This window comes from Pseudozyma hubeiensis, assembly GCF_000403515.1.
Source record: "Pseudozyma hubeiensis SY62 DNA, scaffold: PHS52, whole genome shotgun sequence".
Taxonomy (NCBI): Eukaryota; Fungi; Basidiomycota; class Ustilaginomycetes; order Ustilaginales; family Ustilaginaceae; genus Pseudozyma; species Pseudozyma hubeiensis.
Window position 1 is genome coordinate 253,814 of NW_012133834.1, and position 23,611 is coordinate 277,424.

The following is a 23,611-nucleotide window of genomic DNA, read 5'->3' on the forward strand; positions in this document are numbered from 1 at the left end:
GTGATGGATCCGTGGAGATGGCGTGAGTAGAAGCCTCACAGGTAGGACAAAGATCGGTGGCCGAAGCGAGGGTTGGAGGTTGTTCAAGAAGCGACACAAACTGCGTCGCCCGGCATCTGGCCGCTCAATGAATGCTCTGAGCCGGCTCGGACAAGCGCATGGGGAAGACACGCTGTGCTGTGCCGCAATTTTGGCGCCTGCTGCAACCCGGCAAAACAGCAAGTGACTGGCGGGCGTCCGCAGGCGAGACAAAGGCGCTGTGTGCTGCTGTGCATGAAGGATCCTTTTTGGAATTGGAAATTGGTCTCGATTTCAGCGCATCACGGAAGCATGCGCCCGAACAGGCAGGCTATTGTACATCCGTGTGATGATGGACAGAACGAGCTCGTCAGGGGTCTTGGCGAAATTTGACAGAGGGGTTTATGTTCCAACCGCGCCCTGTATCGGCCTTCATCCTCTTGAAGCCAAACAATCACAATCCACCGCTATTGCTGATCTCTCATGGTCGGACCAATCTCAGCATCCGGACATAAGACAAGTGGAGCTTTGGCCCGCAACGATCGCGGAGAAGAGTGCTCCTTGGCTTGCCAAACAGCAACGACAGCGGGGGAACGACAAAGGAATCCCTTGAAGCGAATTCTGAGGTGAGATGAACAAAGAGCTGGTCTAACATCCCGGCGCTCAACCCGAGGCGGGCGGTTGCAGAGCAAGACGCGTCTTGGAAATTCTGCAGGTCGAACGAGAGACACAGCAAAACACGCTTTCCGTCGAGCACCTCTCAAACACGCGCTGGTGCAGCCAGCCAACTTCTTGAGAATCACGCGACGGGCGTTCTGTGGTGTACCATTGTGTATCGGCCAAGGCGACGACTTCTCGACCTCCATCTCTACTGTTGTCGCGCTCGATCAGATCATTAAGACGGCCTCGCCGCTCTACCATCCGCCTTCGCATCCGCATCCGCCTTCGCATCAGGTCGGTTCATCCGCCACGAGGAACTCAGATAGGAACAATACCATCAAGTGTTCGGATTGCGCGCTTAGGGAGATTCGGCCCTCTCTCCCTTTCTCCACAGGCTTGGGCTCGATCGGCACATACGAGCAACCCAATATTGATACGTCTCGTTAAACGCGAAATCGCTCCGGAACATAGGCCGCCCTGCGCTCGCATCCACCGCTCCATCTTGTTCACCGTCACAGATGCTGCGCAAGACACTCCCAACTTCCACGCCGACACCATCATCCTCATCACCCGTGCCGACCTGAACAAGCATGCCCGCCACATCACGTAGAACAACGCGGGTCAGCACGTCTGATTCCGCAGATGCCCGTGCCTCATCCACCTCATCTAAAAGAAAGACAGGCTCTTCCGCCGCCTCCTCCACATCGTCATCCACTCGCTCCTCAGCGGCATCTTCTGGCGTTATCCCGACGGTAGCTGCTCGCAACGCCTCGAACAAGAAGTTCGATAGGAAAGAGCGCCGACTGGAGGATCTCTTAGATGACACGATCGTCGCAGATGATGCCCGCAGAGTCGACATCAGCATGGGTGCTTTCGAGCCGGTCAAGGCGGCGTCGGCATCCTCATCCAAGAGGTCGAGACAAGACGCCGAAGCAGCCGCGCGCAAACTCAAGCAAGCTACCGCTCGGCGCGAAGAGCCGCCAAAGACCAAGCGCAAGCTTCGTCAAAGTGAGTCAACATTGTTCCCGAGTCTTCTGTCTCCATGCCTCACACTGACCCTTGTTCGTGGTCTCCGGTTAACAGCGCTCGGTGACGAGTCCGACGACGACTTCATCTTCAGCCGCGAACCCGCTCGACGGAACGGTGCTGCCGTATCATCTTCCTCCTCATCAGCATCAACGTCGTCAGCGCCGACGACATCTGCAGCATCTCGCAACGGACTACCGACATCCTTATCCGGCCGCACCGTCTTTGAGCCTCTGCCGGACGAAGCAGGAGGCGAGACACCCATCATCAGGAGGAATCAGGCGTTCCGCGCAGGTTTGGAGAACAAGCCTCGTCGTCCGACAGGTCGCGAAGCCGAACAGCAATCTCGCCGCAGCAGTCTCAACCTCAAAGGACAACGGCGCGTCTCAGAACTCCGCGACGGCACCGTGGCGCATCCTCACGAGGATGTGCCAGACTACGAGTTGTACCGACACTGCAGCGACCAAATCCCTCCGGTGGTACGCATGAAACACATCATAAGCTGGATCATCAAACGGTCGCTCAACATCGCCACGGGCAAGGCAGAGCTTCCAGTACGGCCGCGTGACGCGGCAAAGAAGACCAAGGGCAAGGCGAAGGAGTCCAACGAGCTCCCGACCTTCAACGAGGCCGAGCTCAAGCTGCTTCGATCGCGAGAGTCAGAGGTGACCGCGGTTCTCGAGCAGGTCCTTGCAGACCTGAACGAAGGTGTATTTGGCATCAACTGGATGGGTCAAAACGACGAGGCCAAGAGCAAGCATCTGCAGCCGCATCCACGTAACGAGTCGAACCGCAAGGCTGCCGCACAGCTGTCTGCCATCGTCGATGCCATGCGCAGCGAGTCACAAGCGTGGAGCAAAGAGCTCACTCGGCTCGAAGATTACGAGGTCGAGACGGCCAGGCTAGAGGCGCTTCTGCAGGACGACAGCACGGCAGACTCGGGCGATGTGATAGCGTGGGATCGTCAGGATTTGGACGAAGCTGGTCTGCAGCAGCTGCGTGACGCCGAGGCGGCGGTCGAGTGGCTTGGGCGATTGCAGGGAGATGCCACGACCGAGACGGCCAAAGCCAAGCCTCGATCCAAAGGGCGCAGCTCGAAAGCGGCGAACGCACGTCAAGACGAAGAGGCCGCCGATCTCAAGGGAACGGAGCACGACGCCCGATGGAACGACGTCGAGTACAACGTGGATCTGCTACGCTCTCAATCGCACCAGTTTGCACAACTCGAGTCTCTGGCGAGCAGGTACGTGCGCACGGTCTCGGCGCACGCCGCCCAAGCGCTCCGAGACCGCACGTCTTCGAGCAGCGCACTGGCGGGCACCTCATCGTCGAGCGCCAAGGGAGGTCGTGGCAAGGCTGCTGCCAAGAAGGGCCGCGGTGGAGGAGGCAGCGGACAGCTCGAGATGCTTCTGAGCGGCGTGCGCGAGTCGCGTTCGATCACGCAGCCGACAGCGGACGCTTCGACAGCAGCGGATCAGAGCGTGGCGGATGTCAGCGCAAGCATGGCGGCCGTCGAGCCGGACGAGAGCGACCCGACGGATCTGCTGAGAGCTTTGGCGCGCATGCGAGACTAGTTTGTACGACTCAGTATACCATTTTGTCGAAAGAACTTTTACCCAAGGAACGTTGGAGAGGCGGGATGTGTTTGTGTGTGTGTGGTTGACTTGGGCCTCTCGAATGACAGAGGATAAGATGTGGTGAGCTGCAGAGAGAATCGCGTCAGATGGGCGGAGCTGCGTGCACCGTCAAGATGAACACAATCTTGAGGTCAGGTGTTGGTCACGTCGGAAGAGCGGGCATGCAGGAAGGAACTCGGTCATCGCATTGCGTGTATGGGTGTGTGTGTAAAACGGAGTTTATCCTCGCTGAGCGACCTTTGGTTCCCATGCATTCTGTACGTAGCGACATGATCAGAAAGCTTCAAAGTCAGTTCCGTCCTACGCTTTGCATGTGCTGAAAGATGTTCTGCCGACTTACAATCTTAGGCTTGACGGTGCTGTAAGTCTTGAAGCCACCACGAGTGCCGGTGATGTTTTCTCTCGGAGTCTGCATTCCCATCCCCAAAAACGGCGTCAGGTCAGCTATTCGTCGCCACCAACCAATATCACTACAATCCATCTACCTAGGAGCCGCACTTACAGTCATCCATGATTGAGTCATCTTGATAATGCCAGCATCCTCATGAGGAGGGTCCTTGCGGATGTGGTGCAACCAAGAATGCCAGAGCGGATCGACCTGTGATGCGTTGAACTCGTTGTCCGCCGCGTAGTCTACCCATCTGTGACGGAGGTTGAACTCGTTGTGGTTTTCGTAGAATTTGTTACCGTTCCTACAGCATTCCAACGAAGCGATCGCATCAGAGTAGGTCAGTGTCTTGATCTCGCTGAGAAGAGCAAAGCGCAGCGCTGGAAGGAGAAGGCTTACCTGTCGGTTCCTACGAGACGACCGGATTTGGCGTCGCCGATGTAGTTGAGATCGCGCCAGAACTTTTTGATTCCTTCCTTGCGGATGTAGTTGATTGTACGTGCGAGCGACATGGCTGAACAATATCGGTGGTGACGAGGCTCGACAGTGGTTGGGAAGGAGAGAAGGGGATGGTGTGTGTTGATGCGGGCTGCATAAGGGAGAGTGACGCTCTGGTGATGGAAACGCGAGAATTGCGATTGGTCGGCTCGCTTCCGAACTTCCCATCTCCCGATCGAGCATCATGGCGGTCCAGATCGGACAGGTGAGAGCGTAATTTCGCATCGGTTTTCTGCGCACGGTCAGTGAGAGGCCTTTACCCCGCGGTCGTTCAAGCATCTTGGTGCGCCCCGGCTTCTCGGTTGACATCGAGTGTGCACCTTGTGACGTCTTTCAGAGGCCGTCACGGCCCCAGCTGAACGGGATGAGCATGTCGTCAAGCTCCTCTTTGCGGAAGCATAGTCGTTCGGCCCGCGCTCGAATCGACTCGATATAATGCTCGCTTCCTCCGAGCCCTCAGCATCGGTTTGCCCAACCTTCCACCACCACCAAACATCGCCACTCAACTTTCCACCTTGATCCGCCGTCCCCCTAATCCACAATGTCTGCCACCAACGGCCACACGTCCGAAGGGTCCCGTCTCAAAGACCCATCGCTCTTCAACACGAAGATCGTTGTCGGCTCGCGACGACTCGACTCGCACTCCAACAAAACCTTCGACGTCGTCTACCCGGGCGACGGCAAAACAGTCATCGCCACCATCCCCGAGTGCAACGCTCAAGACGTCAACGATGCCGTCGCCTCCTGCCGCGAAACCTTCGCCACTTTCTCGCAGACCACCGCCCGTCAGCGTTCCGACATGCTTCGCAAGCTCAACGACCTCACCCTCGCCAACATCGACGACCTCGCCACGCTCATCGTGCGCGAGAACGGAAAGACGCGGGCGGAGGCGGTTGCCGAGGTCAAGTATGCGTCGAGCTTCCTGGCGTGGTTTGCGAACATGGCCGAAATCGGTGCTCAGGGGGAGACGATCGCAGCTGCCAACCCGAACATGCGGATCCACACAATGAGGCAGCCGATTGGAGTGGTGGCGTGTCTGCTACCGTGGAACCTGCCGCTCGCGATGGCGACGAGGAAGATCGGACCGGCACTAGCAGCGGGATGCACGTGCATCGTCAAACCTGCCGGAGAGACTCCCCTGTCGACCCTGGCGTTTGCGGAGCTCGTCAAGAGAGCAGGTTATCCAGATGGCTGCGTCAACGTCGTCACCACCCTGGACAACGTCGCTGAAGTCGGCAAAGCGATCTGCGAACACAAACACGTTCGCAAGGTTTCCTTGACCGGTTCCACGCGCGTTGGAAAATTGATCGCCAGTCAATCCGCGGGGACGTTGAAGAAGCTGAGCATGGAGTTGGGTGGAAACTCGCCCGTGATCGTTATGAACGATGCCAATCTGGACAAAGCGATCGAAGGGGTGTTGATGGCCAAGCTGCGTACTTCGGGACAGACGTGTGTTGCTGCCAACAGGATCCTCGTGCAGAACGGAATCCACGACAAGTTTCTTGCGGCGTTGAAGGAGAAGATCGCCACGTACAAGCAGGGCGATGGAGAAGACGACTCGGTCAAGCTCGGTCCCCTGATCACGGCAAGAGCGGTGGAGAAGTGTCGTGCTCACGTCGAAGACGCCCTCTCGCACGGCGCCACTCTCGCCTACGGTCCCTCTCCACCCCCCACGCCTTCCTCCGGTGGATTCTTCTACCCCCCGACCATCCTTACCAACCTCACCTCCTCCATGCTCATCTCTTCCGAGGAGACTTTCGGCCCCGTAGTGGCCATCCGTCGCTTCGAGACGGAAGAAGAAGCGCTCGAAATCGCCAACGATTCCGACGTCGGTCTAGGTGCATACTTATTCACGACCGACCTCCGAATTGCCGCCAGGATGACCGCAAAGATCGAGACAGGCATGGTCGGTGTCAATACAGGCATGTTGAGCGCATGCGAGAGTCCATTCGGCGGCGTCAAGGAATCCGGCTTCGGTAGAGAGGGCAGCAAGTGGGGTATGGAAGAGTATCAGATCATCAAGGCTGTCACCACAGATATCTCATAAAGTTTCGCCCAACACTGGCTTGTCCGCTACACCGCTTCGATGTAAAGTCACCAGTCAACACCTTTTTCAATCGCAGACCCAACACCCGAACCCAATCATGATGCGTCAAAGAATGCTGTTTGCTAGAAATAAGAGCGGGCTCTCTACATATGCCAAAGAATGTGTGTGGTTAGAAGACGAATAAAAGCCGTTGCGTAAACAATCAATTGTCCATACAAAAATCAAAAGCCGCACCTCCAAGGCGGGCTCACTCCTCGTGCCAAGTAGGCTTTTTGCGATCACCGACGTTCCTCAGATCCTTGCCTTCAGCCGCGAGCTCTTCGCGCAACAACATGGACGCGCGCGAGCCACCGCCCGCCTCGCCGGGACTTTCGCCATCGGCAGGCGAAGAATCACCTCCCCCCATGCCAGGAGCGAATTCGGGATTGCGAAGCGCGTTGCGAAAGGCGTTCGCCATGCGGGACGCTTCGTCCGAGGTGAAGGGTTGATCTTCCGAGTGGCGACTTGATCTCGAGTTGCTCGACATCATGGCTGCGCCGCCCGCCGCGCCCGCTGCACCTGCTGCAGCACCTCCTCCAAGCGCAGCTCCTTCGTCGTGCTCGAGCATGTGTGATGTCTCACCGGCGTGTCCTCCGTCGGTCACGCTTCGTCCAGCAAGCGATCCAGCAGCTGCAGCCATCATGGGAGACGAGCTGCGGTGACTGCCATCACCGTACTGACGCTGTCGTCGCCTTCGAAGTGCAGCCATGATGAAGTAGGCTCCTGCCATGGCAGCGACCACGGCAAGAAAGCCTAGGACCGAGATGAGGACGATCGCGTACGTCGGAAGTGCAAGGCCGTTCGAGTTGCCGCTGCTGCCACTCCCTCCGAGACGGCCGCCATTGGCCTGTGCTGTTGCTGTAGCTGTGATGACGGATCCGTTTGGCAGCGTCGCGGTGGTTGTCCCTTGCAGCGTCTCTGTTCCGCTGAGACCGGATGCCCGCAAGGAAGATTCGAGAGCAGCGCTCAGGCTGGACTGGACAGCAGACGCGGATGCAGCTGCTGCTGCGCTGCCCGTTGGAGTTGGCGATGAGGAAGCGGAAGCGCTTTCAGCCGAGGCCGAGGCAGCACTTGCGGCGCTAGCAGCACTGGCAGACGAGGCTGCGGCGGCCGAACTGGACGATGCTCTGGCTTCAGCGATGGTGAAAGGCAACGTTGTCTGCACAGCCGTGAAGGTTGCGAGACGCGAAGTGGTGCCTGTGAGCGGTGTCCCTGCTGCAAGGACGACAAAGTAGAAGGGCCAGGAAATGTTTTGATTGGGCTGAATGTTGTTGGCGGCAGTGCGGTTGGCCCACCAGAGATCGTTTGGCTCGAAGGAGAGCCTATTTTGTCCATTGTCTTGGGAAGTCCATGATGTGACCATACGGTCGGTGTCCTCCTGAAAAAGGTAAACGTCGACATAGCCTGCCTGAGCGAAGAGCGGATAGTTGGCGTTCCAGATGAATCTACTCCAGTCGTTTTGCACGAGGGTGGTGCCAGCAGTTGGGTAGCAGCTGAGTTCATCGTTTCCGACATAGCACCTCTGCTCTGCTTCCGTCTGACGACGCTGCAAGCTGCTTTGCTTGGATGTGTCCGACTGCGCTCTTGACAGCCATTCAAGCTGGTCGTTGGTGGGTTTGCGCAGAACGTCTCGCTTGATGGCCATCACTTGATACATGTCACGCGCCCAGAATGGACCGAGGATCTTCTCCCTTTTGAGCAAGTCGGCCTCAGCCTCATGGCTTGCGACTCGTCTATCAAAGTAATCGGCGCGTACACGGAGGTGCTCAGGCTCGTATTGATTTCTACGTGTTGGCGGTGCTGTGGGTGCAGGAGCGGGTGCTGGAGCGGGGGATGGTGATGGTGACCGTCTCTCCAATGCATCGGCCTGACTGTCCAGGATCGGGTCTAGAGAGCGCTTCTGAGAGCCCTGCAGCCCTGCCCTGCTGCTCTCGCCTACGAGATGCATATCTGTGTCGTCCTACGTCTGACGCTAGGCTGGGACGAAGGTCGAACGGTTGTGTAGCGCAGATTGTATGTTTCGGGGTGATTGCAACGATGAAGTGGCGGCGCGGAGCGAGGCGGACGAGAGTGTTGTGCGGTTGAATGGGGACGAGTGTCTACTGGATGATGACCTGCTGCGTCAGACACTTTGACTGACAAGATTGAGCGTGTGCTGGGAAGAATGAAGAAGGGTGCGATTCAGTGCAGCAGTCGAAGATCGTGACGATTATGAAGTGCGTTCGGGACAGAGAAGAGGCCCGGCGCTGACAGAAAGTGGAGGGCGATCCAAGAAAGCGTCGTCGGGGAGAATGAGAATGGCAGCGAGCGATAATGAGGGGAGTATGATGGGAGATGGTGGTGAAGCAAACCAGCGACGACCGAAAGTGGGACAGAGAGAGAGAGAGAGAGTGACACTGTAGACAGTCCACTGTACCAACCATGTCCGAGCCTCTCTGTGCTTTTGGTCTCGAGAGCGCGCGAGCAGACCCAAAGTGGGCGCGAGCACGGCAAAAATTGTGACTAAAGAGAGAGTGTCGGCCCTCTCTCTCACTCCGCTTCCTTTGCCGAGCGCAGCAAGTCTGCAGATCGCGTAAAGTCTCGATGCGCAGACGCTGCCGAAAATACCCCTCAAGAACAACAAAAGATTAAAAAAAACGAATAGACAAAAAAAACAGAGTCACATAAATCTTGGCAGCCAAGCCAGAGTCCGTCGGATCGGAGCGGCGATTTTTCCTTTCGCTACGACACATTCAGTCGACCTCGTAGTGATTGGTGAGACGGTGGATCTCGAGCCTCTTGAGCATCGTGCGTCGGAAGCAAGCGAGCAAGAGGCCCCACTCAGCCAAACTAGATCCGTACGCTCAAGTGCTCGCGCACCAATCGTAACGACGAGCAGGAACGAAGCCAACGTAGATATGAAGAAGCGAAGCTGGTGGGCCCACTCTTTGCGAACACGCCGAAGACTTGGGGTCGAGATGATGGCAATCAAGCGCGACTTGACCTCCGCTATCGCGCCCGTATCCAACCAGACGCCAATTTCCCGGAAGGTCGAGTCTGGTCCTTGGCTCAATCAAAGGCGTGCTGGGTAGGTGTGGTCAAGTGCATGAATTCCTGGTTTTTTTTTTTTTTTTGCTGCACCAGGTTCCTACATTTTGCTTCAGCGGAAGCCTCTCTCCATCTAGCTTCCTCGGATTCGCGGCCCAGTCGACCCGTCGGCTGCTAGCTTAGGTGTCACCGCACCGATTCTGCGTGGTAGATGCAGTTGCGCGCTCGGTTCCTGTCTCAAAGAAGTGCGACCAATCAACCAAAGCGGGAGCTCGAAGCGATCGCCCTGGTGCATGATCGACATTCGAGACTAAACTGGTTTCCACTTAGGCTCTCGCTGCCTGGTTGCTTGCCTACACCTGCACAAGTGACGTTTCTTCCACCTTGTTCCCAGCAGCCAGAACAATGACCTTCGCTGACTAGCCGACAAGTTGATGCAACCGCACACAGCATGCATGGAAAGCTGCGTCGTCACGCTCTATGCAAGATCTGTGCGTTACACGAAAACCTGCCACCTATGCGAACAAGCTTTCAGGGGTGCAGTACCCACCACACACTTGCTCTGCAAACAGAATGAGCCATGTTCGTGACGAGCTTGGGCAGGTAGTACTGTAGACATCCAAACAAATCGACGAAAAAAAAACGAGGGCAGCATGAAATGTCTCATCTGAAACAGCTCGTCCCTTGTCGATCAACACGAACATTCACTCAAAGCAACGCGATTGCAACACTTCTCGCCTCGTGTTTCTGAAATGTAAGGAAAATTTCGGTTTCTGTTTTTCCCACGATTTCCCACCAGAATGGATAGGACGCTTCTCTGCATTGATGTGTGTGTGGACCGGTTCCTCGTACCTAATCGCCATAGGCCATAGGCTGCGAAGCTGATCGCCATCTCGACAGAAGGTAGATCTGCGTGAAGATAGATCGGCAGCGTCTTGGATCGCGAGACTGGCCTTTCACCATCTTGGCCTGCGCGGCGACTTGTGCCATGGTGGAGAGACACGCAAAGCATGTGGACACGCGAGAGCGCATCGCTGCAACTCCGCCGCCGGGTGCAAATTTACGGTCACTGTGCAGATCGATCCTGCAGCTTGGTGCAGACCGCCACGATCTAGGGAAAAGCATCGGAGCCTGAATCCGCTTTCCATGCATCGTCCGATATTCCGAAGACTGTACCTGGGACTTCCGCAGACGGGTGGGTAGCACCCTCGAATCCGTCGCACATGGCAATCCTCTAAGCAAGGTCGGATTGTCCAGTCGGCGTAACACAACTCTCAAGTGCGTCCCAACAGGCCGAGTTGAAACCGCTCCCCCTTCCACTCAATACTACCACCCGAACCCTTCTCGAAAGCATCCGGATCAATCTCCAACCCCTCCGCCAACGTGCTCAGTACCAGATTGGAACCGAGCAAGCTGAGACTCCCGTACCTCTGCTCATCCTCGCCCTCACCTTCCTTCGAAGACCTTGTACTCCGACGATGTGACGGCTTGGGTGAAGGATGATACACGTACCCGTTCGATGGGTCCACCACGAGCTTTTCCGGTTGGAAAGGTTCCCATAGATCACCGGCCCACTTGAGCATCCCTGTGTCACCGCCATCGTCGACCAGTTCGCGATACACGATGGGCGTGTCCTGGCATCGAACCAGGTTGAGCTCCGGTCCACACGGAGAAATCCATTCGTAGCCTTCCGAATTGCCGTTCGTGCATGCTTGCAAGTGGAGCTGCTCGGATGACGGCATCCAGCCGTTGTACGGTCTTACGTCGCTCCAATCGGGAGGTAGGGTGGTGTCGGTGGGAGGATTCAGGATGTCGTGCCGCAATATGGCGCCAGATCGAGCATAGTGGGGTGAAGCGGTGAGAGATTCAGGATTGGGTCGGATGCGTTTGAAGAAAAAGTCGAGAAACTCGGTGTTCTTGAAGCAGCTCGTGAGGTTCTTGGGCACCGTATCGTGGATGAAGAGTTGTCCGTGCACGTCGACCACATAGCGGTACACGCGAAACGGCGGTTTCGACGCTGTAGAGGCTGGGCTGAACGATGTGGACGCTGAAAAGAAGGGACGCTCGAATCCATGTCTTCTGGATTGAGAAGGAGATCGGAGTGGCATCGTCCGGCGAGCCACTGCACCGGGCGCTCTGATGAGGAGCATCTCTCCGAACACCTGTTCGAGGATGCACTTCTCGTATCTTCACCTCAGACGCTTTTAAACTGAAGCCACGGCATCTGTGAGTCTTCGAAGAGCGGGACCGGCAGGGAAAGATCAAGCCGGCTTGGAAGCTGTCGTGGTTGTTGGAGCGCTTCTCAAGGTGCAGGTCCAAGCTTTGTTCGTGTCGAACAAGTGGAGGTGACTTTTACCAGCTGTGAGTTTCAATCCGCTAACATTTGAGATATTGATCGAAATCGGCTCCGACACGCACCGAGATTTTTGCACTTTCAAGAAGAAACCTGCATACCCCGTCAACACCTTCACCTCTCTCCTGACCTCTCGACAATAGGTCAATCTAGCTCAACACCACCGTACATCTAACTTGAACAGCCGTACAGTGGCTTACAGGTCCTCACAACCAGGCGTATCTCTGTCCAAGATGCCTCTCCACGCCGACCTCTGCACAATACTTCAAAACGCCTCCCGCGCGCGTCTCCGTTCCATCCCCATCGCTTCCACAAAGGACAACCTCTCCATCCTCTCCATCCTTCTCCAACACGGATTCATCCACAACGTAGTCCGCGGAACCCAAACAGGACCCTCGCCCGTTTCGTACACATCTGCAAGCCCCGCCGCACGACGACTGTGGGTCGACTTGAAGTTCCGACCCGACGACCGACCGGTCCTGGAGAAGATGAACGTGGTTTCGAAGCCATCCAGGAAGCTGACGATGGACAAGGATGAGCTGCTGAGGTTGGCGACGGGGAGGAGGGCAAAGTTCGTGAGGCCGCTGGATATGGGGGAGATTGGGATTGTGGATTGTGGGAAGAATGGGTGGTGGGAGGTGAGGGATGCGATTAGGAGAGGGTATGGAGGAGAGGTGGTCGCCAGGGTTTCGTAGGTCGTTTCTCAAACGTTGTCCTGAAGCCAACTTGGATCATCTTGGACGAACAAAATCTCGCCATACAGCAGCGTTCCGTCGAGCATCAACCACACATTCGCCGTGACTTATTCGCAGGAAACGGCCCCGCCTTCGAGCATTTTAGGGCCACATGCTCTTCATCCGCACCGCTACACATTGTATTTGTATCTCTAAGCATTGCATCTCCACCTATAACAGGATTGTTGAAGTCTTCTTGCGTTTGGCAGTGTTGATACCCATCGGCGTCGATGCTGATGAGGAAGTTGGATGAGAAGAACGCAGTCACGTGCGAGTGTGGCCGGTTTCTAAACCTAACACAATTCCTTTCTGGTGCATTTCGAAGCGTGACACAGACCATCATATGTACACGTATGTCAATGCTTCTTTTGTACTTTGATCATACAAACCACTGCATCGACCGTCATCGCCTTGACCGAAAAAAGACTGTGATTCTCGACACAGCATCTTCATTCACCACATCGGGGAGTAGCGGCAGTCGATTTCCCAAATCTTCGTCGACCCGAAAGACACCTTGCTGCATCGCTGTCAACCTTCGGCCCAGCATCATCAACTTCTTGACATAGCAACCATTTCGCCGCCCGTCCATTGGAAGATCATCGCCACTCCTGCCTGAGGAACGACAGCCTCCGGTACAGAATCACCTTATCCCAGCGCATCAACTCTGCATAGGCTTCCACCCACCTCAAACAGACAAAGTATGTTTGGTCTGGGATCGGCGTTCTACCTGATCCTATTCATCACAAATGCCCTGGCGGTGTTGTCAGAAGAACGATTCCTCGCGAGAGGTGAGTAGTCATTACCCCCACCCCTTCAACGGCCTTGCTCTATCAATCGCGAAGATCACATTTTTGGAAGTTCTTTTCGCTGACATTCTTCTTCCTTTTGCGACACAGTCGGATGGTCATCACATGCGCTAGCCAACCAACCAAACTTCGACGGCGGTTTCCAATCCAACCCTTACTCCTCGAGCTCGAATGATGTCACAATCAAAGCGAGGTTGATCAATCTCATCTCTGCTGTAAGGACTTTGATGCGAAGTAAGTATCTAAACCTCAAGGAATGGGAAGAAATAGAGTGGCTGACAGAATGTCTTTTGGCGCGGTCGAAACAGTTCCCCTGGTAGTGATCAATATCGTCGTCGTAGTGTACCTCCTTGTACTCGGTTAGCTCGGTGTCCGAAGGAGAATCGAAAAGCATTTGCAAAGGATGAAAGGCGATTGCAAACACTTGAGATCGGTCTGCACAGATCTTTTGACCTTCTCGACCAATCTTCGGTGCTTGAGGCAAAGAGCAAATCAACGAACGAAACTGGCTCGCAAAACACTCTCTCGCCACGGAGACACTGATTGGACCAAACGGTCTGCATTGCAAAAACAAGAGCGGACACATGAACGAAGATGACATGGAGATACAAAAACAATGCTCAGATTCACAGCTTGAAGACCTAGGGAGCCAACACCTTCCTCAACCCCTCCCTCTGCGCACCCGTCAGGTTCTCGGGCAATTCGACGCTCCACTCGACCACCAAGTCGCCCTTCCTCTTGCCACCCATCTTGCTGATGGGCATGCCCTCGTTGGCCAACCTGGTCGTCTTCCCGGGCGTGATGCAGCTTTTCCCTGGCGCTGGTTGCGGGATGGGGATGTCGATCTTGCGCGCATCCAAGGTTTCCACCTGTTTGCGCGAACCTGACGAGCCCGGTTTGGGCGGGTCCAACGCGTCGATGAGCTTGAGCGGTATCGTCACCCTGAGATCGTCGCCGTCGCGGCGGAAGTGAGGATGCGGCTTCTCGTCGACAATGAAGACGACGTCTTGGAACGAGCCGGGCGAGACCTCGTGACCGGCACCGGAGAAGCGGATCTTGGTACCCTTCTTCCAGCCGGGTTTCACTTCCACGGTGAGCACTTTTTCTTCCGATCCGCCCGAAGCGAGCTTGCGCCCGACTTTGAGGCGTTTGGTGGTGCCGGTGTAGAGGTCTTGGAGCGATAGGGGAAGTTGCTTTTCGACATCGCTGGGTTTTTCGTCGGCAGGTGGGGGGTGAGCACCGCCGCCGGGTGCGCCGCCGCCAAAGTTGAACCCGCCAGGCATGCCGCCGGCCTTGCGACGAGCTCCGCCACCGAGGCCGCCGCCGCCGCCGAACATGTCTTCCATCCCTCCTCCCATTCCTCCCATTCCGCCCATTCCTGGCATGCCGCCCATGCCACCTCCCATTCCACCGCCGAACGGATTGGCCCCGCCAAAGATGCTTGCAAAGATATCGTTCGGATCACTAGGCGAGAACCCCCCTCCCATCCCACCCATACCTCCCGGACCACCGCTGGTAAACGTGAAAGTCCTTCCTCCACCGCCCCCCGGGAATCCTCCTCCTCCGAAACCTGCTCCACCGGGGAAGCCGCCGAACCCTCCGCCTGCTGCGCCATCCGCGCTTGGTGGCGGTCCACCGCCCTTCAACCCCTCTTCACCAAACTGATCGTAGATCGTGCGCTTGTTCTTATCGCTGAGCACCTCGAACGCTTCGCCGACCTCTTTGAACTTTTTGTTGGCCGCTTCGACGTTGTCCTTGTTGCGATCGGGATGCCACTTGAGCGCGGCTTTCTTGTAGGCTTTCTTGAGAGTATCGTCGTCCGCATCTTTGGAGACGCCGAGAACTTGGTAGTAGTCTTTGCCCATGGTGGGATGTGCTGTGGGTGAGGTACGCTGCCTCTTTTGTGGGGGTGGGGAGCTGCGGCGAGGTTGTGACACGGGAATCTTGGACCAATTTTTCGATGGGCCAGGTCAAGGATGCCTGGAAAGGGTCGTGCAAGCTGCGATGATGCAAGTGCTTGATCGTTGCTAGTGGTTGTAGAGCCAAGAAGTGTATGTGACGGCTGCTGCGTGCGGGTTTGGAGACGAGCCGTGATTGATGGAAGGCTTTGCTATGAAGGTGATTGTGCGCAGTTAAAAAGTTTGTGATAGAGCTTCCGCCGGCTTTGATGATGAAAAAGATGATGCGGAAGGGAAGCAAATCAGAATGCTGAGTCGCGATGCCAGATATACAATGAATGTACAGTGGTGTGATACAAAGGGAGGAAAGGAGCAAGATCCGATGATGAACTGAACAAGACGTGTGACTTTGAAGTAGGAACAGCGGCGCCTGAGCTTGAGGCGGCAAGAAAGCTCGAAGCGTTCAAGGTTGACTGTGACGTGCAGGGAATCACACTGAATGATCCGTCACCATGCGGCTCTTGCGCATAGTTGCAGCTGCGTTTTGGTTTCTGAATCGACGCGATTCCTCCACTTTCCATTTAGAGCTTCCCTGCTGCGCTAGTATCCGCCAGAAGTTTCTGCCAGAAAATTGAGATCGCCATCGGGCCCCCGACCACAGCATCATCTAAGATCTGAATCAACGCTTGCCTAACACGCCTGCCTCACGCTTACGGTGCAGCTTGTGATCACGAGCAGAACCAATTGTCTATTACGATGCTGACACGCTTTGCGCAAATGATTCCATTAAAGTGTTGACCCTACAGGATCATTGCCTCACATTTCAACCTGCAGAGTTCACCGTTGAAGCGCCACCCGGCGGTGTGAGAATTGCGGTTGCATCGGGCGGCACCTGCGTTCGCCAGTTGTGGATCGAAGAGGCTTTGGGATCCAGCATCATAGCCATCGAGTTGGCCGTCATGGGTGCTCCCATCTGAGGTGTGCCAGGAAGCGTCGGCATCGTCATCGCCGGAGACATTCCAGCCGACATTCCGATCTGCGAGCCTGGTGGCCCGGGCGCTGCCATCTGCGAAGGCGGCAACATCGACATTCCCAGAGGCAACCCAGCCGACGATGCTGGCAAGCCATCAAACTGAGACATCCCCATCATCGTCGAACCATTGGTCGGAAAACCCATCATCGGCTGACGTGGATCGGCCATGCCCATGCTGCTCATTGCGCTCATGCCATTCATGAAGCTCGGAAGTCCGCTCATGCGGTTGAGCATCATGGATGAACGCATGTCCATCCCAGACGGCGACATCATCCCAGAGTATGGCGAAGCCACTCGCTGTTGCTGCTGTTGCTGATCTTGCTGCTCCCTCTCCAGCTGCAGTTGCCGGATAAGTGCGGCCTGCTCTGCGATGATGGCCGCTTGAGGATGAACGTAGCCGAGCGGCTTGTCGTCCTCACTGTCATCCTCATCGCTATCCTCTTCCGCTTCGTCCGCGTGATCGACGCCTCGAGACTGCTCTCCAGCTTCTTCCGCATGCTCGTTGTTCGCTTGAACCTGTTGAGCCAGTCTCGCCGCCTTCCTTTGCGCCTTCTCGGCCAGCCTGGCCTCCTTGACCGCGCGCTTTTGGTTATCGAGGGCGGTGCGCATCGCTGCCAGAGCCGCGTCACCTCCGGGATGCCTGTGGCCAAGTGGCAGATCTTCATCCGAATCGTCGTCTTCAACATGCGATACGCCCCTGACGCCAGCGAGCTGCGAAGGATCGTAGCCGTCCCGCGAGATTCCGTTGGGCTCTCGCATGCTTCCCGGCCGAGGCGAGCCGACCGATGGCGACGGCACTTCCGAGCTTCCGTTACGAAGCGAGCTGTCTCGCGAAGCGGCAAAGTCCAGGTCCAGCTTTCCTCCGCCAAGCAACATCGACTGCCGGATGCGCTTTTCCTTGAGCGCAGCGAGCGGCAGTTCTTCTTCAGACGAGTCTGCACCGCTCATTCGATTCGAGTGCAGCGACAGACCAGCAGCCAGCGAGTTTGGTCGCGACGCTACGTTCTTCTTGACTTGAGCGAGCGGCACGTCGTCATCGCTCGAGTCTTGAGCTTTGGTCTCTGTTTGCTGTTCGACGTCGGAATCGATCATCCATTCCTGTGTGGCCGCTTCTTCACCGGCAAGCAAATTTAGGCTCTTCCGGCCTCCCTGCTCATCGCCATCTGCATCGACGACATCACCAAGGTCAAGAGCGATCACCGGGGGCTCGACGGGCGTGTGACTGCGCACAGGTTCATCCTCCCTTTCAACAGTCTCTTCCGCGAGAGGTGCGCCAGAAGGAGTGATCGAAGGTGCCCTGCCATTCGAGCCGGCGAGGCTGACAGCGCTGTTGACGGCCGAAGAATTCGACATGCCCAGGTTCTTCTTGCTCTTCCTGCCAAGCGTGAACAACCCACGCTCCTTTCTCGCTCTGGCTTCAGTCTCGTTCCGCACACGAACTGCCTCTTCGAGCAAAGCCTTCTCCTTGGCCTGCTCTGCCTCCAGAGCATCCTGCTGCTGCCTCTTGGCCATCTCCCTTGCCCAGACGTGGTCAGAGCCGAACACTGCTTCCATGCGCTCACGCGTGTCATTGACACCGACGGGCTTGTCTCGGAAGCTGCGAGCGACACTGGGCGCGATAGAAGCACCATCGTCGTACACAGACGCACCAGGGCGTAGCGAGGCAATTGCATCGCGCTCATCGTCGAATTGAAGGGGCATGGCTTCGCCGTCCTCGAGCTGCACCTGGCCGTAGAAGCGTGCCTTGGACTTTCGCTCCTTGTTGCGCTCCGAAGCGAGATCAAGCAGACTCTTGCCGTACAGCTTGCCGGCAGGCTTGTTCTCGTCCACCCAGCGCTTGTCGTCGTCGCTGGCCCAGAGGTCCGACTCGCTTCCCGTATCGGTAGCATCCTCTTCGCTGGTGGTGCTGCTGAGGTCCAAGTCCTCGTCCGGACTGAGCTCGTCGACACCGACTTCTTTGAACGACTTGCCCTCTTTCAGCGCCTCCTCCCTCTTTGCTCTGCGAACTCTGCGTGCAGCTTTGCGCTTTCGCCTTTCCTTGGCCAGACGCTTGGCAGCGCGTTTGGCGGATCTGCTCTGCTGCTTGATATCCGCGAGTGGTCTGTCGTCGTCGTCAGAATCGTCTGCTCTTCCAGGACTGAAGATATCGTCGACACGCGTCCCGGACTCGAAGCCCCATCCTTCACGCTCATCATCATGCTGGACGAGATGATTACGGAAGAGGGCCGTAGTTGGGGCGGCAGCTCGTCTTCCAATCCCTCGCGGTGCAGCCGCGGGCACTTGTACAGTCCTGTCAACCTCGACGGCTTTGAGTCGTGCGGCCGCCGGCTCACTTTTCTTGTTCTTGGTCTTGGCTGCAAACAGGGGTTGAGGTCCGTTGGCGCTGTGTACGACCAGGCTGCGCATGGGAGGCAGACCGCCTCGATTGTGCAATACAAATCCGTCAGGAACGTGCAGGCTGTGGCGCTGGGTGGCGACAGGCGATGGCATCGCTTCGGTGAGTCGGAGCTTTGGCGCAAAGTCGGTGCCTTGGAGCGGCGATGGCATGACAATGGTTTGTGGCGTTCTTGCAGCCAGACCGAGCGGACGAAGCGGTCCTCGACGCGGTGGGCTAATGTAGTCGTCATCGATCTCGTCGTGCTCAGCCGCAGCAGCAGGACTCGCCTCACCGGCCATCATCGTCGGTGCTTCGAAAGCATCTCCGATAGGCTGGTGTGAAACGTGGAGCTGATCGACCTGTACGGTGGCAACGTCCAGAGCTTCGGCGTCGGACTCACCATCGCCTTCGGCGCCGTCAGCGGTCACGGTCTTCTTGGACTTGATGGGCTTGCCTTTGGCATCCATCATCATGCTCAAACGGAACCATTTTTTGCGCGGCTTGCCCCAATTGGCCGATGACAAGTCCGGTGCTGTGCCGTCGCCGAGCTGGATTTCGAAGTTGTCACCACCGGTCTGCGCGAGGTCCTTGGCGAGGGCAGTGATATCGGCCGAAGATCGTCTTCGGCGCTTTGGGGCGATTCCAAATTCGTTGAGCAGCAGAGGATCGTCTGGTTCGTCGAAGGCCTCCTCAGCAAGCAGATCGCGATTGATACCGAGATACGATGGGAAGGTCGAATTTCGTGCAACATTCTGCAATTGGCGCGTGCTGAGGCTATTGAAGTCGAGAGCCGAGGAGGTGGCATGAGTTGGACCTGCCTCAACGCGATCGGTCTGATCGAGGGCGGGGCTGGCAGCTTGCAAGGCAGCGCCGAATGGAGATGGCCCAAGTCCCATCTCGTGCTCGGCAAATTGATCCGTTGCCCATCCGCGGCTGAGACGGCGTGGTTGTGCAGCAAGGACTTGCGTCGGTGCCACGGGTAAGAAGCTCTGAGATGGTACGATGGATTCCTCTGGTGCGAGCGTGTTGTGATCCGCGCTTGCCTCAGCTTGACTTTCGAGCAGAGGTCCTTCGAGAAAGGAGTTGCGCCGCGAGTTGCTTCGGGAGTAAGAGCCGACGCCGACCATATTTTGAGCTTCGCCTGGAGCTGATTGATTGAACGATATTGGGTCAGCCTGAACAGCGGTTTCGGAGACGGGAATGGTCTGTGGTTCTGTGGACGATGGATCTGCGCTGTGAGAAAGCGGAGCAGCCCGGCTGTCTTCGTAGGTTGATGCGTGTCCTGTACTGCGGGCAGGATCGGCAGGGAGCGCCGCTGTCAAGAAGCCGGTTGAGGACGCAGAGCCGGCACGAGACGATGGGCGAGGTCGGTCCATCACAGAGGCTGTTTCGGTGGCATCGGCTCTGGCCACAGCGGAGGCCTGGTCCAACTCGTGCGATGCTTGACGGAGCGAAGTGCGGCTGCTGTCTTCGGCAGAGGCGATGATGTGCTCTATGACCTCGTCCTTAGTGGCGGCTGGACCTGGACCTTGCCACTCTGCGGGAGGCAGGTTCTCCTGGCGCTCTCGGTACAGCTTGATCTTGGCCAAGAGCTCGAGCTTGGGGTGAGCAGCGGCAGCACCGGCAGAGGTCGCCGCAGCGACTTCGGAGCTGGCCCTGCGCACTGCCGGCGGCCAGGCTGGAAGGCTTGGATCTACATCTACGGATGGTCGCGCCGTGAGGGAAGGCGCCAGCTGTTCAAACGAAGATCGTGCACCAGTGATGCTACCTGCCAAACTCTGAGCGCGGCTTCGGCTGCCTGCTGCGATGCGTTCGCGCTCGACCTTGCTGAGGAACTTTTCCACACCCCACGCGCTGAGCGCGTCATCATCTGAAGCAGCGTCTGCAGCGACGAGTTCGTCGTGTTCGGATTGCGCCAGGAGGCTGGCAGGACGAGAGCCTACCTTGGAGGTACGGCCGAGGACGGAAGGGGCGGCGTTGGAGAAGAGGCTGTCGCTTCGATTGCGCGGCGTTTCAGATTCCGCAAGGGCACCAACGCTGCTACCGGCACGGCTGCGTGCACGCTGTTCGTTGGGAAGGGCAACACCAAGGAAATCGATGCTGGGTCGTTTGCCATCGTCTCCGGCATCGAGAAGGCGGGAAAGGCCGGTGGCTGCGCTCCATGTGCGGACATGGCGCTTGACGGCGATGCTTGCACCCTCTCGGAAAGGAGCGAAGATAGCACTCTGGCTGGCAAGCGCTGGCTGAGGAGGGGGCGGTGGATGGACGAGATCGTTGGCTTGCGGAGGATGGTAGATGTGCCAGAACTGGGCTTTTTCGAGGATGCGGTCGTTGTCGGCCTCGATGAGAGCGGCTGCGAGCTGGAGACGAGCATTGACGCGCTTTGTGATCTTCTTTGTGGGTGCTGCTGCGGTTGAGGCGGTGGAAGCATTGCCTGGCACCAATTGGGTTGCAGACTCGGGGCGGTTGTCGAGGCTGGCAGCAATTGGAGCGTGGCCAGCAGCAGCCGACGCAGCGTGTGTCGGCGCATGGACCGCTTGCTCGACGGAATGGTAGAGTTGTTCTGCTGTGTGGTCGAGGCGCATCTGCTCGTGTTGAAGTTGGCCTTGCCCGAAGGCGGGGAACGCAATCGAGCTCATGACGGGCTCGGAATGAGATGGGGTTGGGTGAGTTGGCGTTCAGGGAGGTGTAGTCATGGTTGATCAAGATGATTCCTTCCAGATTGAGAGGTGTGAGTATGTAGCACCGGAAAGAGCCAATGTGTGAATGTGCTGTGGACGAGGAGATCAAGAAGAGCTTGGTCAAAGTATCGCAACGAGATCCATGTGTTGCTCTCCTGTCCGACGTAGCAAGAAAACGCTTGGCCAGCCAGCCAGCTGCATGTGTTGGCGTGAGCCAGTGTGCGTGCCAGCAGCCAACGCAGGGACCAAGCGCTAACTAAAGGGCGCGAAGACCAGAAATGTTGCAGCCAAAATTGGAGCTCCGCGCCCATCGGCGTCAAAAGTGACTTGTCTCAGTTTTGTGTTGGACTCACACACGTTTACAAACCCTTGGATCGACGGTGTTGGCGTGTCACATCGTCGCCTCAGCGCTTGGCATTTGAGAAGATTACATGTCTAGAAGAAGTCTGTCGCCATCACGATCACGGACTGTCATGCTGCTAGTTTTGGCAGCACAGCTGTCCTAAGATCGGTTCGACAGCACGCATGTGACTGCAAAAGCTGTGCTGTCCGGTTCGACAGCGCTGCGTCGGAAAGCCTCCGACGGCTTCATTTCGGTTTGGCGATACCATGCTGGCTTAACATGCTGAAAAGTTGCTCTCGGAAGACGGGCAGAAGCCTCCACATATGACTGAGCTTCACCTTCAGATGAAGCGTGCATCTATGTGTACCTCTCTCACCTGCTCGACACAGCACGGCGTGGCACAATCGTTCGTCCAAATGCCAACATGATAGCAAGACGCAGCGAAAGGAGGTTCGAGGGTACGAGGCCGGCGTCGTCTCTGCAAAGCTCAAATGGCACGCTACCCGCCGACTTTGCCGCCTCCTACGAATATCGAGGCGAATGCATCGTGGACCTTTCTCACTTGCCATCTCGTAGCACGCCACAAGCCTCATCTTCGCAGGTCATCTCACCGAGGAAGAGTCCGCGAGCAAAGCGATTCAAATTCAGCGACTTGTCGGAAGCGTTCTTGGACAACCATAATGACGATGGTGATGACAAAGAGGCATATCAAGCCAGCAGCAATGCCTCTCCTTCCAAACGACGCACGAAAATAGCTCGAGCAGACTCATCCTCAGACGAGGCATCTAGAAATGCAAGCAGTCCCAGGAAAGCGAAAGCGCGCAAGAGGATCAAACGGACTCGTGACGACCCCAACTCGGCCGCAGGTAGCATATACGCACATCTCGACGGTGTACCAGACCTCTTTGCCGAGCACAACGATGTCATGTTCTGCGGTATCAATCCAGGCGTCAAATCATCCTCCTCGGGTCACCACTTTGCCCACCGTTCCAATCACTTCTACCCTTCCGTACACCTAGCCGGGATCACAGCACAGCGCATCAAGCCTGAACAGGATGTCGAGTTTCCCTTTCTGCATCCCTACTCTCTTGGTTTGACGAATCTGGCACCTCGACCCACAGCTGAAGGCGCTGAACTGCTACCGAGCGAACTAATCCAAGGTGTTCCCGTCTTGGTCCAAAAGATCCAGAGGTGGAAGCCCAGGACGGTGTGCTTTGTTGGCAAGGGTATTGCTGAGGCTTTCGTCAAAGGTCTCAAGCAAGCAGGAGCTATCGGCAATCAGTCCACCGTCAAGAAGGGCCGCGGTTCGCACGCGGCCACTGCCAAGACGAGTAACGCGAAGCGCAAACCAGAAGTCAAGCTCGACACAAGCGAATCAGCCTCTTCCCAAGGTTCAGTCAAACAGGAAGCAGACGATCAGCCTGAAACCCGTTCGCTACAGATCAGCATCCCTTCCGACATCCTGTGCGCATTCACCGCAACCTCCAACGACACGAAACCCGCCAAGCTCACCAAGTCATCCTCGCCGCAAAAGCCCAAGCAGCTCTACACGAAGGGCAATTCCAAAGACGACACTGGCTACGGCATCCTCCCTATCTGCATACCCCACTCCAACGCCGCCAACCATCGCCCGCTCACACCCGATCAAGTCACCCTGCTCTTCGTCACTCCCTCCAGCTCCGCACGCGTGACGACACACTTTCTCGACGACAAAGCTCGCATCCTCACCAGCCTTCGACGCCTAGTCGACCACCTACGAGATTTTGCCACAGAGAACAAGCCTCAGCAAATCCCGACCCCACCCGTCAAGCTCGAAGCAGACATGGCCCTTCACAGCGAAGCACCCTCTAAAACTCTGAACCTGACAGTCGTGGACACATCCCGACTCCCATCCACCGACACCTGACCCTCCGGGTCGGCTGGTCTTCACTGCCATTGACAACCGCACTACAGCATAATGATAAAATTACAATTGAGCGATGCGTGACTTGCTTGAAACAGAGAGGTGCTTACATACATAACAACAGAGCATCCGAAACCCCGCAA

The 23,611-nt window shown here is 56.8% G+C and overlaps 9 protein-coding genes across 9 annotated transcripts; 4 read left to right on the forward strand and 5 right to left on the reverse strand.

Annotated features, from left to right (window-relative positions):
• Positions 1-1,268: 1,268 nt before the first annotated feature.
• On the forward strand, positions 1,269-3,278 carry PHSY_005682 (kinetochore protein mis13; the record flags this gene model as incomplete). The annotated part of the gene is made up of 1 exon (XM_012336290.1): positions 1,269-3,278. One exon carries the CDS (start codon positions 1,269-1,271, stop codon positions 3,276-3,278), a length of 2,010 nt encoding a protein of 669 aa, XP_012191680.1.
• A 544-nt stretch (positions 3,279-3,822) lies between these two features.
• PHSY_005683 (potential mitochondrial Complex I, 17.2 kd subunit) lies at positions 3,823-4,536 on the reverse strand (the record flags this gene model as incomplete). Its single annotated transcript, XM_012336291.1, has 1 exon — positions 3,823-4,536. The coding sequence occupies one exon, from the start codon at positions 4,534-4,536 to the stop codon at positions 3,823-3,825; it is 714 nt and encodes a 237-aa protein (XP_012191681.1).
• A 232-nt stretch (positions 4,537-4,768) lies between these two features.
• Positions 4,769-6,274, forward strand: PHSY_005684 (hypothetical protein; the record flags this gene model as incomplete). Its single annotated transcript, XM_012336292.1, has 1 exon — positions 4,769-6,274. The coding sequence occupies one exon, from the start codon at positions 4,769-4,771 to the stop codon at positions 6,272-6,274; it is 1,506 nt and encodes a 501-aa protein (XP_012191682.1).
• Positions 6,275-6,521: 247 nt separating this feature from the next.
• Positions 6,522-8,261, reverse strand: PHSY_005685 (expressed protein; the record flags this gene model as incomplete). The annotated part of the gene is made up of 1 exon (XM_012336293.1): positions 6,522-8,261. The coding sequence occupies one exon, from the start codon at positions 8,259-8,261 to the stop codon at positions 6,522-6,524; it is 1,740 nt and encodes a 579-aa protein (XP_012191683.1).
• Positions 8,262-10,614: 2,353 nt separating this feature from the next.
• Positions 10,615-11,490, reverse strand: PHSY_005686 (hypothetical protein; the record flags this gene model as incomplete). The annotated part of the gene is made up of 1 exon (XM_012336294.1): positions 10,615-11,490. One exon carries the CDS (start codon positions 11,488-11,490, stop codon positions 10,615-10,617), a length of 876 nt encoding a protein of 291 aa, XP_012191684.1.
• Positions 11,491-12,657: 1,167 nt separating this feature from the next.
• PHSY_005687 (vacuolar protein sorting-associated protein 52) lies at positions 12,658-12,993 on the forward strand (the record flags this gene model as incomplete). The annotated part of the gene is made up of 1 exon (XM_012336295.1): positions 12,658-12,993. The coding sequence occupies one exon, from the start codon at positions 12,658-12,660 to the stop codon at positions 12,991-12,993; it is 336 nt and encodes a 111-aa protein (XP_012191685.1).
• A 394-nt stretch (positions 12,994-13,387) lies between these two features.
• On the reverse strand, positions 13,388-15,098 carry PHSY_005688 (probable DnaJ-like heat-shock protein; the record flags this gene model as incomplete). The annotated part of the gene is made up of 2 exons (XM_012336296.1): positions 13,388-13,707; positions 13,916-15,098. 2 exons carry the CDS (start codon positions 15,096-15,098, stop codon positions 13,388-13,390), a joined length of 1,503 nt encoding a protein of 500 aa, XP_012191686.1.
• An 856-nt stretch (positions 15,099-15,954) lies between these two features.
• Positions 15,955-21,180, reverse strand: PHSY_005689 (hypothetical protein; the record flags this gene model as incomplete). The annotated part of the gene is made up of 1 exon (XM_012336297.1): positions 15,955-21,180. One exon carries the CDS (start codon positions 21,178-21,180, stop codon positions 15,955-15,957), a length of 5,226 nt encoding a protein of 1,741 aa, XP_012191687.1.
• An 809-nt stretch (positions 21,181-21,989) lies between these two features.
• On the forward strand, positions 21,990-23,471 carry PHSY_005690 (hypothetical protein; the record flags this gene model as incomplete). Its single annotated transcript, XM_012336298.1, has 1 exon — positions 21,990-23,471. The coding sequence occupies one exon, from the start codon at positions 21,990-21,992 to the stop codon at positions 23,469-23,471; it is 1,482 nt and encodes a 493-aa protein (XP_012191688.1).
• Between the last annotated feature and the right edge of the window lie 140 nt (positions 23,472-23,611).